At 41.0% G+C, this 15519-nt stretch overlaps 1 protein-coding gene across 2 annotated transcripts in view; it reads right to left on the bottom strand.

Annotated features, from left to right (window-relative positions):
* NOTCH3 (notch receptor 3) overlaps positions 1-15519 on the bottom strand; it is a 52003-nt gene that overhangs the window by 26037 nt on the left and 10447 nt on the right. For both annotated transcript variants that reach the window (XM_075206977.1, XM_075206978.1), the window contains exon 2: positions 2591-2672. In XM_075206977.1, the coding sequence (XP_075063078.1) occupies positions 2591-2672 (82 nt within the window). The remainder of the gene's footprint in view (positions 1-2590; positions 2673-15519) is intronic.

Raw genomic sequence — 15519 nt, 5'->3', positions numbered from 1 at the left:
ACAACCTGTTCTACTCCTTCTGCCAAGCTGTGCCCTACGGTGTGTGACCCATCACTTCAAACCCTGAATAGAAAGAACAATCAGCCGCTGGGCCACTCTCACCCCGCTATAGCTTAGCTGGGCCACCCACACCCCACTATAGGCATAGCTTAGCTGGGCCACCCACACCCCGCTATAGGCATAGCTTAGCTGGGCCACCCACACCCCGCTATAGGCATAGCTTAGCTGGGCCACCCACACCCCGCTATAGGCATAGCTTAGCTGGGCCACCCACACCCCGCTATAGGCATAGCTTAGCTGGGCCACCCACACCCGCTATAGGCATAGCTTAGCTGGGCCACCCACACCCCGCTATAGGCATAGCTTAGCTGGGCCACCCACACCCCGCTATAGGCATAGCTTAGCTGGGCCACCCTCACCCCACTATAGGCATAGCTTAGCTGGGCCACCCACACCCCGCTATAGGCATAGCTTAGCTGGGCCACCCTCACCCCGCTATAGGCATAGCTTAGCTGGGCCAACCACACCCGCTATAGGCATAGCTTAGCTGGGCCACCCTCACCCCGCTATAGGCATAGCTTAGCTGGGCCACCCACACCCCACTATAGGCATAGCTTAGCTGGGCCAACCACACCCGCTATAGGCATAGCTTAGCTGGGCCACCCACACCCCGCTATAGGCATAGCTTAGCTGGGCCACCCTCACCCCACTATAGGCATAGCTTAGCTGGGCCACCCACACCCCGCTATAGGCATAGCTTAGCTGGGCCACCCTCACCCCACTATAGGCATAGCTTAGCTGGGCCACCCTCACCCCACTATAGGCATAGCTTAGCTGGGCCAACCACACCCGCTATAGGCATAGCTTAGCTGGGCCACCCTCACCCCGCTATAAGGATAGCTGGGCCACCCTCACCCCACTATAGGCATAGCTTAGCTGGGCCACCCTCACCCCGCTATAGGCATAGCATAGCGGGGCCAACCACACCCGCTATAGGCATAGCTTAGCTGGGCCACCCTCACACCACTATAAGGATAGCTGGGCCAACCTCACACCGCACACACTGTCCCAAGTATACAGGGCCAACCTTATACTACGCGCACTGCTCCAACAACATTCACTTCTGTGAATACTGTACAATATACACACAGCTATACAATATGTACTTATACTTTGTGTAAATAAACATTTGCATTAGGGCAGCTTAGATAATACATAATATAAACAAATGGAAGAACAGAAAATAAATCTATTTCCAGTATACTACTCTTCTGGGCAACTGCATCCAACCAATTCACAACCTGTACATGTATGACTAGGGATACCCCAGTGTACCATATGTAATTAATAAATGTGACAAACAAATCTGACGGGGTGTTTCTTAATTATGTAAAGACAAAGTGATTCTCAATAAAAGTTTCACAAACATTGAAGGGGACATCGATCTTTTAAATATTTTGCTTCAATTCATATTATAACATAGTGAAGTGGGAAAAGAGCTCTGTATTCAGCAAATAAAATAATATATTTGTGCTGTACAGTGGTCAATACTGAAAAATAGGGACATCTGCAAAGACATATCTTTAAAACTTAGGACTGTCCCTGACAATAAGGAAGTGGCTATTATGACATCGACAAAAATATACATACAGGAATAGACAACCTGTGGCACTAGGAAGGAACCTACTACATCAGGGATCAGGGAACTTTTTTACCTTTTACCCCCAAATATATTTAGATACGCCGACGTTACCCCCTTGATTTGAAAGGATAGAAATCATATTATTAATTATTGGAATTCAAAATTTTATTGAATCCATTCAAAATTTCTTTGGAAGCTTCAACTTCAAAACTTCAGGTTTTGGAGAAATGATGTTGCTTCATTTTTGATACGAGAGCAGCAATATTGGGGCATTTTGATGCCAGAGCAATATGGATACAGTCTTCAGCGTCCAAACGATTTCTCTGCTTTGTTTTTATGTTCATTAGAGTGGAAAATCCTTGTTCGCAAAGGTAGGTTGTTGCAAAAGGCAGTAACTTTTTGACTGCCTCCTCATGTGCAATTTTGATGCCTTTGTAGCTGTTTGAAAACAAAGCAGATCTGTCATATTTTTGGATTCCAATGCAATACGTGCTTCATTATGAAGTGCTTCTGCCAACCCTTGAGGCTCTTCTGGTACAACAGCAATTTCACATTTAAAGGGGTCTACAATCCAACTGACAGCATGTGAATCGGCAGCTTTACCCCCGGGAATGTCATTTTTACCCCATTTGGGGTCATTTACCCCTGACCACTGTACTACATGATAGTACCATTAATTTAGGGTTCATCAAAAGTTGAAATTATGGAAAAATAAAATCATAAAGCCCCCTCCCCTTAATGGCACAGAAATTGGGACAGTACCAACTAAACTGGGACTGTTGGTAGGAAGCTGTATTGGGCACACAATGACATTAAGGGTGGCATTTATAGACTGAAAACACCACAGCATATGGAAGTTCTGGTTGCCTGCTTGAGATAGATGGGTACACTTAGTCTACATATACTGTACGAGCGCACACAAGCAGCGACGGTAGCATCGTTACTTACGAACAAGAACCTTCGCCATTTGAAATCATTGAACATTTTGCTCCGTTCTGACACGGTCTGTAGGGATCCAGACACTGGAACCCTGTAAATGAGAAAATAAAGTGTATGTTAGCATACTGCTACTAATAACATTTTCACAACAAAATCCATATACAGGTATTGGATCTATTATCTGGAAAGCTTGGGACTTGGGAATCTCTGGATAAGGTGTTTTCTTCTGTAATTGGGAGCCACATGCTTAAAATATACTCCATGTTTTAATATCCCATTCTTCATTGTGTACTTTTGGACAATCCCCCTCCACAGAGAACTGTTACCCATTTCTTAAAGTGGAAGGGGTATGTTATATTAAAGAGGGACTAGCCCAGCAGAGCTCCTCACAGTGACTTAATGATAATGGCTAATAAATTGACATTTTCCACAAGCAGCAGCAAATATTTACTTTCTTTCTGAATTTTGGCACTTTCCAGACAGCTGGACTCCATATAAAAGACGCAATACAAAATCCCAATTGGATATTCATATAATTGCCAAGACTTAGATCTTACTTAGGCACATGTAAGAAACAAACCATCAGCTTTGCACAATATTCCAAATCCACTGTTTATGTGTTCAGTACAGGTTAGTGTAGTGTGTTAAAGTTTGTTGGTACATTCCATCCCTGTCTGCACCTTAATAGTAGGGTGGTGAGAGTATTAAAGTATACCAGTCATCTACAGACATCGGAGGCAGCCATATTGGTTCAGCCCTTAAATCATCTGACTGTGCAGAGGACTACTAAACTTTCTGTCCCCTAGAATAAGAGAACTGTTAGTATTCAGATAATGGACATTTCCGCACTACGCAATCACTGTTACGTTAAGAGATCTTTCATATGTAAAAAATATGTTGTCCCAGAACTTGCAATATCCTTACATTTAATATTTATTTCACCGCTGTGGATCTTACCATAATCCATCTAACAATTAGGAAACTGGGAATTTGTCCAATTACTTAATAAAGCTGTTTTTATTTTTTTTGTCGTCCCCCCTCCCCCCTCCGAAATAAAAGAGATTGTTGCCCATGTTCATCTTCATGTTGACCTCTGTATTACAGGCCCCAACATAAGACATACCATGACAATTTTCTGCATTTTACAATAACACACAAAATTATGAGTCATATACCTAATTTTAATACAAGACGAATAGCAAAACGCAGCATAAAGGTGGTAGAACAGGGTTAATTACGCATTACACATAACTTTTTTTTTCTGTTTTGTTTTAGGGTGGGGAACCGTGGGAATGTTACACCTCCTTAGATTATTTACGGGGATACAAAAATTACGGGCGGGGTTTAGTTTTGTGGTTTGTGTTAACCTGAAATCCTAGACACATACCTGCTATTGAAATGTGACAATGCCTGCGTCAGGCCTATTGTGATCATATTAGGCAAGGGTGCTGTTACTCAAGCCATAGATTTTCTGACAGGGGTTGTGCCTTTAGGACCAGTCTCTAATAGGACCACAAAAAAAAAGAAACCTTCCTACACTGGACACCCAACACCGACCACTCAATAACGCACCAGCAATAAAACAAAATTTTTGCCCATACCACACTGAAAACACAATATAGAACATCGGTATAGAATTATAGTGGTGGTAAATTGGAATAAAAGTAGTCAAAAATAGACTGCGTAACAAGAGCTAGTAAAAGATGGAGACAAAAAAAAAAACGAAATTTGAGGAGAAATTCATTTGATGAAGGAAAAAACAGCTGAAGAAACACATTATAAAGTATACCTGAGGTGATATATTTATATCACCTCAGGTTTAAAGGTATAAATAAAGCTGGGACAATTACTGTAAATCCGTCTCTATGTGGTGTAACTTGACGTATAAGGAAGACCCTTCATGTCCCTTGAGACAGTGTGACATTCCATGCCCAAATGCGGAATGGGGAGAAATATTCACGGAACACTTTAGAAAGTCTGCTCATCTCAGTGTGAGATTTGAAGTGTTCTGTAAGATTAGACGCAGAGCTGCATGCAGACCAATTTCATGTGTCCAAGATATAACGACAAGCCATTCCCACCCCCCCCCCCCCCCTTCGCTAAAAGCCATTTACGTAACCATTATCCCTCTCTGTAGGGTCATCCATACGCCTGTTATTTGTTGCATTTGAATTCAACATTGATAGAAAATTGGAGGTAAAATGTATCTGTGTAAAATTGAATAAAGGGATATAAAATAAATAAATAAATAGGTGGTATAGAAAAGACAAAATGCCTTTACGTTCTGATGGGACAAAGATCATACACATAAAACTTTACAGTAAAAGGAACAAGAGATTATATTACTGGGGACAACCCCTCTAATACAGGATACCTTAGGGAAACAGGAACATTGTCCTGCAAAATGTTACAGAAAAATAAAAAAGGAGTACGAAGAAGCCGAAGATGAGAAACTAAGAAAAAGCACCAGGGATGAGGAAAAAAGTTCTTCAGTGAGAACAAGATAGATAAGGAGAAAAATAGACTAGTGGGGAAAAGATAGGAAAAGGGTACGACTGGATTTCAGTTGGGAGGAGAGTGGGGACATTCGGCGGAGAAGGAAGGGAGCGTGGTCTGCATTGTGAAGAGTGGGGGGAGATGTGAAACAAAAGAAGTGAATGAGCCAATTTATCATACTTTCTGTAGAACGTATTCTTCCCTTGCTCCCAGTGAGCTCTGACCTCTGACCTCAGATTGAACACAAGAGACTGTCTGTGATGGCAGCTACAGGCTGGAGCCTGGGCCCCCTACATGCCTGTGCAGTACACAAGCTCAGCTGGCAGCATGTACACGTATGATGCAGAGGTTACACCTTGCAGGGAAACGTAAGGAGGGAAGAGAAGTTTGAGGTAAAGACAGCAGAATAATCCATGGCATATGTAAGGCACAGAGCAGACAAAGGGGGGGACTGAAGGTTTAGAAGGGGTGGGCTATAAGAGCGAGACTGGTGACAGAGCACAATGGAGTGAGTGAGCGGTAGGGGCCAAGAGGACTCTGGGAGAATGAGGGATAGAATGCAAAAATGCAGGTGGAGGAGTGAGCGCACGAGGGGAGGGTCTACAAATCTGCAGCGAGGGGGGGGGGGGGGGGGGGAAGAAAAAAGGAGGGAGAAAGGCTGTAATGGGAACAGATAACTTTCAATAGAGAGAAGGACACCAGTAAAGATAAATTAGAGGGGGCATTTAGCACATAATTAGCAACATTTACAAAAAGTTTCCATTGAGAGCGGTTTCCTCTCACATGAAACTGTCTCAGCACACCTTGGAGCAATACAGCAGAAACCATGTTCACAGAGTTTAAGTTTAATTTAACTTCTGAACCCCAGGCCACAAAAAAAAAAAAAAGGAGCAGGGACCTGCCCAGGAACTGCGCTGTTTTCAACATTTGCAATACTTTGCTGCCAAAACCTCTGGACCCATACAATCACAATAGCTGTAATAAAGGTTACATTGGAGAGATTCTTAGGAAACAAACATAATTTTGACAATAAAATGGACTTTAAAAAATAATACATTAAACAACCCCAATGCAATGAAGCTTAATTGTGGGCTACGGATTGATACAAAGGACCCTCCAAAAAACCCCATGGGGCGTGGAAGTTGCACAGGGGAAAATAAATTAAGATGACCGAAACAAACAAGGAGAGTATTTAGCGATGGGATAAAAATAGAAGGGTTAAGGATACTAAAAATGAGGTGTAACATATCATTAATGCAATGACTGCTTTACTGTTTATTTAAAAAACAAAAACTTAGGAAAAACACACACAAGGTTAAAACGTATATAATATACACACACATACACTGAATAATCTTTGGCATTCTCTATGTCCTTAAAAGGCCACTAAACACAACATACCATTTACTCTAATATAAAAAAAAAGTCATCTTCAAAACAGTTGAGTGAGATATTTGACATTATAAGCAGATTTACGATGCATCGCAGTACTCCGAGACTTTGAGGAGAGATGTATTTACCGGCTACGTGCCGCTGGACATCACTGCAATGTCTGGAGGTGAACATTGCTGGAAATTACGGTACAGCGCTCATTTTCTTGTCGCATCCCCACGGGACGCATGGGAGAATGCAGAGATTAAGAAAAAATAATCTCCGCCACGAGGTATCTCCGCGGACTATTAGGGAGACACACCGCGGCACCTTGTTTCAAATTGAATTACCCCCTTTTGAATCTTATCAACCACCAGAAAGGAGATTAGCAACAAGTCAGTTATTGGCATCTTCTGCGGGTTTTTTACGGCTAGTAGAAGCGCGAGTGAAAACACATTTAACGAGTGTTTTTTTCAGCTCACAGTAGGTTTCCACAATACATTTATCCGGTCTAAATGCACGTGGGCAAAAAAGGAAAAAAAGGCAAATGGATTCTAGAGTCACCCGTTTACCTGCGTTACTACTAAAAAAAACAAAAACACATGTAATTAATGCCAGCGGGTACAAGGCCGAAGTCTTATGTAAATAGAAATAATCGCCTCCTGCATTGCAAAAACCTTATTTTAAAAACTACTGAAGCTTATTTGTAGCCCTTTCAGACTAAATGTGTATTTTAGGTTTAGTGCAACAGTCCACTAGACACAGTGGAGGAAGACATTTTGTGAGCTGGTTCAATAGTCAGAGAAATGCAGCCTGCATTCTGATGAATACCGATTCAGCTCACAAAATGGCCGACACCCCTGTGTGTAGGAAAACGCTTGCACTTTATATATCGAGCTTTAAATTAATATAGCTAGTCCGGCACTGGCTCTTTGGGACTACGGCCTATATTTTTAATTTCTGCAATACCCAACACAGTAGTAGGTCAGGCGACGATGTTAAGTGAAAAAACTATTTTTATGTCCATGTTTTATTTTCCAGTGAAACGAGCTCTACTAATAACCGGAAACTATACACCATCTACACAACCAGTAGGCCTGCTTGCAACGTCCAGGCGCATGGAAAAGGCGGCAGTATCCGTTCTCATGGCCCTACCTGGAGTTGTTTGAAAGGAAAGCCAATCACACCACTGTTTTCTATCTAGCATTCCATTAAAGTGAACGGAGTGGCGTTTCAGAAGTGTATCAGAGACGTCATAGGGCTTCAAACAGTTTCCATAAGAAGGTCTGGAAGCAGCTTATATTAAAAAAAGGTCAACACCACAAGCTAGCATTTCATGAACACGCCACTAGCATGATGTACAGATTGTTTGCATGTTAAGAAATGATAAATAATGGTGACAGGTTTTTTTTTTTTTGTTGTTTTTTTTTTTAAACTCTTATGCTGAGTTTTCCCACCCTCCAGCCCCACAACATCCATCTCCCGCACTTATCTCTGAAATTATGTTCCCCTCCAGGATCAAGTTACACACCTTCATTAAACAGCACTTTCAGCACATCCGTATAATTGTTTTTTAAGCGTCTAAACGTGCAAGTAATAGAGATGAATACGAGGAGGATAGAGAAGAGTACAAGGGTGGTGTCTGGAAAGAAAGGGAAGTAAAGTTTCTGCAAGTGGAGGAGGGTGACAGAAAAAAAAGCTAAATTCTCCTCACGCCAACTTTTTTTTTTTTTACATATACATCAAGAAATATGATGATTTTCTGGGCTTTCAGTTTTGCCACCAGAAAGTGCTTTACTGCCAACAAGTCTCACTACAGAAGAGCACTAGAGACAAAATGAGGGGTATTAGCAAAGGAGCCATCAGATATAGAAAGGGAAAGTTAGAAAATCAAACGATATACATTTTTATTACCCGTACGTATCGTGACAGGAAAATGAAAATCTGCTTTGTCGTTTTTGATTTCCACTTGCGACAAGCTTTGTGGTTACGGCTCTGCCTTTATAATACAATTTTGTGGGTTTCAGATCAGCCATTACAGCCAAGCAAAAGTTTCTTTTTTTCTACAGAATTAACCATATAAATTATTTCACTTCTAGGTTTTTAGTTTCCATGTTAAACTGCTTTAGCTACATATTGGACCCAAAAAAATAAAAAATAAAATAAAAGCGGGAGAATTCCCTTAGACTTCTAGGATTTGTGTCCTTAGTAGATTATATTATAGTGTCAGCTATAGAATTTGTAGGTCAGTTTTTCTCCCTGCTCAACCTTTGCTACAATATCTTACAGCAGATACAGCACGTTGCAAAGCTCCACTTCCATCTTTGAGTTCTTTCCTCTCCCACATCTTTCAATAGGGTCTTTTCTTCCCCTCCGCCCCATCCCTTTCCCCTATACCCAAGGCCCTCATTAAAATGCCAGAAGGGGGGAAAAAGAACTTTAAAAAAAAAAAAAGTCATATATAAAATCCATCCTCTGCTCCCTGAGAAATTTGAGTCTCTCTCCCCCTCCTCCTGCTTTCCCAGACAGGCTTTTATAGGGGAGGGAAACATTCCCATAGAAGAAGGACGTGTGTATTGTTCCCTATCAGACTATGGAGGGGGGCTGGAATTAATAAGGGAATAGGCCTCACCACCATTTAACTCCTTGTCTGCCACACACATTACATCAGGAATTTGAAGTCGTATTAGGCCAAAATCTAGTTACAAGATTTAGAAGCCCCCCCTGCTTCATGCTAGTCAGAGCCATTGTTTAAATTATTTTGAGTTTTTGAAGAAAACTTTTTAAAGATGACGGTTCAGAGTTTACTTGAAAGACGGGATTAATATATTGACAGAAGAGAGGGTGAGTAGAACACAGATTGATTTGCGAAGAGTTTAGGTGGGATTATGGGAGCGTGGAATAAAAGAAGAAACGATTTCTCTGTAAACCAAGTCACCATGGAAGGGGTTTGGGACTCGGGGAAGGAGTGGTACTGTATTACAGGAAAAGATCCATTATTACAGTTTATCCAGTGCCAAAATATTAAGCAAGGCCGTTTGTACGCCAGGGAAGATAACTGGACGAACTGTATGAGGGAGAAATAGGATGAGGGGTCCTTGAAGAACGCGGTGCTCAGTGACATACTATGGGGGCAGGGAAACTTATCCTAAAATGATCACCTTGCCATAATAATAAGATTTAATTGTGACCAAAGTGAGGGAGGGGTAGAAGGCTGTGGTAAAAAGGGTCAAGAGGCAAAAGGTCACAATGGGGCAGAAACAAGGTGATAAGTGGCAGAGACAGACTAACACCTGAAGTGTAAGAAAGGTTAGGGCAGGATAGGACAAGGACAAAACAGTACTGACAGGATGAGGTAAAATGGATGAGGTTTCACAAAACAGCAGACATGTGGACAGACAGAAGATTCTTAAGAAAACAGAAGAAGTCTAGCCACAAAAGGTGGTTTTGAGGTGTAGGGTTTTCCACAACTACAAAAAAAAAAAAAAAAGTCAGATTGCTCCGCTTACATTTTGCCAGATACAATTCACATGAAAAATGGAGGAAAATGATGCAAAGCCAAGCAATGTCTTTTTTTTTTTTGTATATTTATATCTAAAGCAGCCACAATTGTACAACATTTGCAAATTACCTATCGTGTCTTTAACAGTCCACCAGTTGCAAATACACAATGGAGGTGGCTGAAACAACATTCAACAAGAAACTATCAATTTTCTAGGAATTGGTGACAGTACTAAGCATTGGGGTAGTTGGGGGCACTTTAAATTTAAATCTCAGTGACTAGTTACCAATCATCACCAATTTTGCGTAGAGACCAGCTGCACCCCAAGATTCCTCTTTCTGTGCTAGATACAAGTGTTGCCATCTGTCCATATTCCACAGGTTTTATAACTAAATCTATGAGGAGTATTTCAAGATATAAAAGACTACATCATAATCACATTCAGTAACCATGATATAATGGGGACGGCAGTGCACCAAGGTCAGCCAGGACAGTATTGTGCGAGGTGCTCTTGGATGCACTCTCTCTGCAACAAAGTGTCCCTGGGAATTTTGACTAGTTGACAGCTATGTCATTGTGGTGGAGTTGGCCATTTGCCCCCTCCTCATTGATGAATTTACGGTGTAATAAAACAATACAGGGCGGAGATGGCACTAATGAGCTTCTATCTGCGAGGAGTCACTGGTGAATCACTGCTCTGTGGAGACATAAGTCAGAAACTTGGTGTGGTGTTACGAGGAGGGATTAGAAATAATGTAAAACCAAAATCGTATTTATATTTACTATAAGACTGTCACATCTACAGAACACGTTTCCACTATGAATGATCCAGGAGCAGTAAAATAAAGGATGACATGCAGTTCACTTGTGGAAGACCCAAACTAATCCCCAGATCAAGTCCAACAAAGTTTGTATTTTCCGGTCACCTAAGTGAAGAGAATTCTCAGAGGTGCAGGAATGTATTCTTGATTTGGTGGAATCCAATAGGTGCACAAGGCATCCAATCAGGCGCTGCCGTCAGTGGGTGGCGTCCTACATTCAAATTGTGAATTCTGCAGCCATGTTGGACAGAAACATTCCACAAAGTGTAATTACTCCTATAATACTTTTTTTTTTTTTTTTTTTTAAAGTAAAGAAAATGAAAATAAACTTCATGAAAATCTACACAAAAGGAAAACTAAATGGAGGGAAAAGGAAAAAGTTCTGACATTACAACACACTCAAAATAGGCACTTTTTGCTGTTGTATAGTTATATCCCACATACACAAATGGTCCAGTGCATTCCCCATGGTTCACGTAGATCACAATACCCCACATACATCTATTCAAACTTGTGCATTATAAAAAAAATAAAAAAACACAAATCAAAATAACACGTGAGTAATGTACCAGAGTGGAACACAGCAAATAACCAAAGAAAGGATTCTTAGATGTTAACACGAGTACCTAGGTGGCACAAATAAGTGCCTTAGGCCCAAATTTCAATAGTCGATATTCTATGCAAACGGAGGAACCTAAAAAGTTTCTAAAAATGTCTGATAGGACACACACAGATTTTTACAGCATATTCTATTTAAAAAGTCTTATTTAGAAAAAAAACAACAAAAACCCATCTCCCCTCCATTTCGTAGGAATAGACAAACTAGTAAGGTGATCACACCTGTAATCATCTCCTGGTAATTTAAAAATTGTACCCACACCACACCCACAGCCGCCATCTTTATCTGACATCACATGAGCAAAGATCCCTAAGCCGTATTAGAACTAATGATATTTGAGAGAAGGTTTTGTTCATGGGTCTCCTAGGATTTCCAAACTGCGACCATACTGAAAAACACAGCAAGGAAGCTTCTGTAGTATGGTCACACATCTCCAGTCATGGCCCAATTGCTGAAAGACCAGATATGTGCATGATTTGGGAACACACATTCACAGTATGGCTATAGAGTAGAAACGATCAGGTCAATGTCCAGCTATAGCATAGACTGCCTGATAACAGAGGACAATCACTTGCAGGGAGGCAGATAACAAGTCTATATACAATGTCCAACATCTTAAATCCTGTCGTGGGGGTAAATTTATCAAGCTTTAATCAGAATATAGCTGTCATTTTGTAGAATGTACTACATAAATGACAGCTAGAATCTGACTGGTTGCTATAAGCAACATCTCCACTACTTCAAACTCACAGCTTGATAAATTTACAGCATGGAATGTGAATCTTTAGATTACAAACTGGAAGGCTGGGTACACTATACAAAATTTCTCCCGATATCTTTAACATTTTTTACCAAAGATTAAAGAAAAAAGAAATTAAAAAAATCCCGATCAGCAGCCGATTCATGTGTACACACTAAACACATTTTACCCTCAGATCTGTGCTCTTCATCTATCATAACCATCGGCTGAAAAGATGGCGACTCTTCATAGAGCTCTATGGACACTGCCGGTCCTGAGTGCATAGACTCTGGAAAAATCGGCACGATACTATCATTTTTAAATCAGACTAAAAACCTTGTACGATGATAGAACAATGTGCTTTGGAATGATAATTGTTCATTGTTGCACCGTACGCACTAATCCGATATCGGGCCAAACAGTCACTTATCTTTTCACTGGTCCAAAAATCGGCTGAAAACATTATTTTTACTTTAAGCTCTACAAAATATCTGTGAAACGTGAAGTAGCAGACCAAAGAGTCTGCTTGTTTGGAGGTCTTGCAATGCGCACTGCTTAGATTAAAAAAAAAAAAATAAATAAATAAAAATAGGTCACAATCTTACACGGAGGAAATTGGCCATTTGTGCTCAGAATGATGCCAGACTGGTGTTTTACAGTCCCACCTCCTGCCCTCCATCTACAAACTACTCCGAAGAGCCCATGTGGATGGTGTCTACACCTAACAGACCAGACTGTCTTGCCAGGGAGTTGGGGGTACTGTGATTCATAACAGGAAGGCTGTGGATGCTCAATTTTCAAAGTTCCTTCCCTAACCAGTGACAGCAGCTGTCAAGCACTGAGGGGAGTGATTAAAATGAATTATGACTAGATTTCCTGAAACACCAGTGTAATACTTTTAGACTCGCATCAGATCACTTAATATGACTTGATTGCATATTTCCTCTGAGAGCAGGGTGCTAGGTTATTAGGAAGTGGTGATAAGCAGAAGACGGGGCCTTAAGCAAATCAGATGCCTGATAAGCTTTTCACCTAAAGACACATGTTGTGGGATATACATTTTACAGCACCAAATATGCACTGTGAACAGCTGATTGTTGCAGGGTTTACATGTCAAGTAGGAACTAATATGTAAGAAAATAAGATTATATATAATTTATATAGGTGCTAGAAACGGGTGCGTAGGTGAAGGAAAACACAAGGAAAGAATTTAGAAGGGGGTGTCCAAGGACTGGATGTGAGCATTGAGATCAGATTGCATCTCACCCTGGGGACTTCCTCCACGGTCATATTTGCCCTAGAAAACCCACCCAGTCACCATGAATATTATGAAGCATTAGGTGTTTGCATCCCATTTAAGAAATAGGGGAATAAATATATTCTTGAATTCTTAGTCTTAAAACCAAATTATAAAATGCTTGCATGAAGTTTATAGAAATGTTACACAAGTATATAAACATCAAAAAAATAAAACATAATAAAAAAAATAAACATAATATCATAGATTTTATCAGTCAATAGGAAATAGTTTATTCATTCCATCTGGTTTCAGTGCAGCCGGTGGGATAGAACACTGAGGAAGACTAATTGAGGCCTACAAGAGTTTCCTTGGCAACCAGTGCAGAGCTGTGACTGAACAAACCCAACCGTGGGGCACCCCTGATACATCAGAGGAGCTGGCATTGGGCAACAATATGGATTCCAGCCAAGGAGAACAAATACATTACTTTCATTCTCTGTCGCAAGAAAAAAAAAAAAATTGGGAGTGGGGGGGGATCCACAAAACAACTTTTTCTAAAGCATATTCTTATCAATGAACGGGGCACACAGCGCTTTTCGGGGGGCCCCCCACTACACTTCTAGAGAAATTAGTAACCGGAACATGGAAAGCGATCCTCCGTTGCTGCCAGTTTAAGAAACGAGCCAGCTGTTCTCTGGCATCATAAAGACCCGTTTTACACGAAATCTGCTTACATAAATGTTAGATATTTAACCAGCAAACATATATTTGAATGATATTTAATCACCAATGAACCACCATTTACAACCGCTGTCTTAATAACATTATAAACACAGCGCAACAGAGAAAGGATTTTAGGCATTGACTTGTCAAGCGTCCAATAGTCTATTAGAGGGAAGAAAAACAAAATGTAAAGATCTGCTGTATTTTGTTCCCTGGCTGAAGTTTTATTTGCTGGGTTAATTTAAGGTAGTTCTGCTTTTTTTAATATACATGTTATATACCTGTCAATCAATTATTACGCTTTTATTGTATTTACCTAGTAAATGGGGAAGTACCATTGCCCAACTGCTTTCTTTTCTCCTTCAAGTTTTATTTCTATTACTCCACAAAGATGGCACTTTCATCGTTCTAGCAACCATGCTTGTTCCATGTTATCCCTATAAATCCACAGTAGCACCCACAATATAGTATTACTGCTAACTGATCACTTGCAGCATCTAGACTGCCATTTCAGAACCTACAAGTCAGGAATTAAGTATGGTAAGAGATGCTTTAAAGTATTAAAACATCCTTAAAACATTAAAACATTTTTGTGTTGACCATAGCTGTATTTTGGAATATCCGTGGCCATCTATACGTATTTTTATGGCAAGAGAGACGCCCATCAAATTCAATGGCAAAATACTTCAGAATCTCTGGGAGTATCAGGGCTTTATCTCATAATACTCTTCTTTATCATATCACTCACATAGACAAACCGAGGGGGAGGGGGTTCTAGTGCCTGGAAACCCCCCTCCAAGCCTAGGGCACTGTATAATTGAGGTGACTGGACCCTGCGCCCGCTTCACATGGCTCTGCTTGAAAAGGGAGAGCTGTGTGCACCTAACAGTAGGGCACACAGCATTGCCCATGTATGTTATGGGGATAGGAAGAGTTGGAGAGCAGCCAAGCACTGTCTAATATTATAGCCACGCCCCCATGCATGCTGGTCACGCCCCACTGGTGGTGTGGTGTGGAAACCCCCCTCTACAAATCCTGTGTTTGCCCTTGACTCACTGACTTGGCCTAGAGGGACATGACATAGTTGCCAACTTTAGGAATTGGCAACTAGTTGCCATCTCCCAGAGCCGAGGCAAATTACATGGCTGAAGGGGGCGCCATGCATTGCGGTATTTTGGCCCCACCCCCCGCAACGAACTTAAGCGACGTGATTTTCAAGTTGTTTTATAAATACAATGCCAAGAAACAACTTTATGGTCTGCAGTTTTACTCTGTGCTCAAGAACAAGACAAAGACCTAAAAAGATTATAGTCTTCAACTTTTCACCCATAAACATATGCCAGTGCGATCTTTGTGTGAACCTACAACATGCCATGCTGGCAGCTGCCCTGTGAGTTAGAGGCATCAACAGAAAATAACTTCTATGC

Source organism: Mixophyes fleayi, chromosome 4, assembly GCF_038048845.1.
Source record: "Mixophyes fleayi isolate aMixFle1 chromosome 4, aMixFle1.hap1, whole genome shotgun sequence".
Lineage (NCBI taxonomy): Eukaryota > Metazoa > Chordata > Amphibia > Anura > Limnodynastidae > Mixophyes > Mixophyes fleayi.
This window is presented reverse-complemented; position numbering and strand designations above follow the sequence as displayed.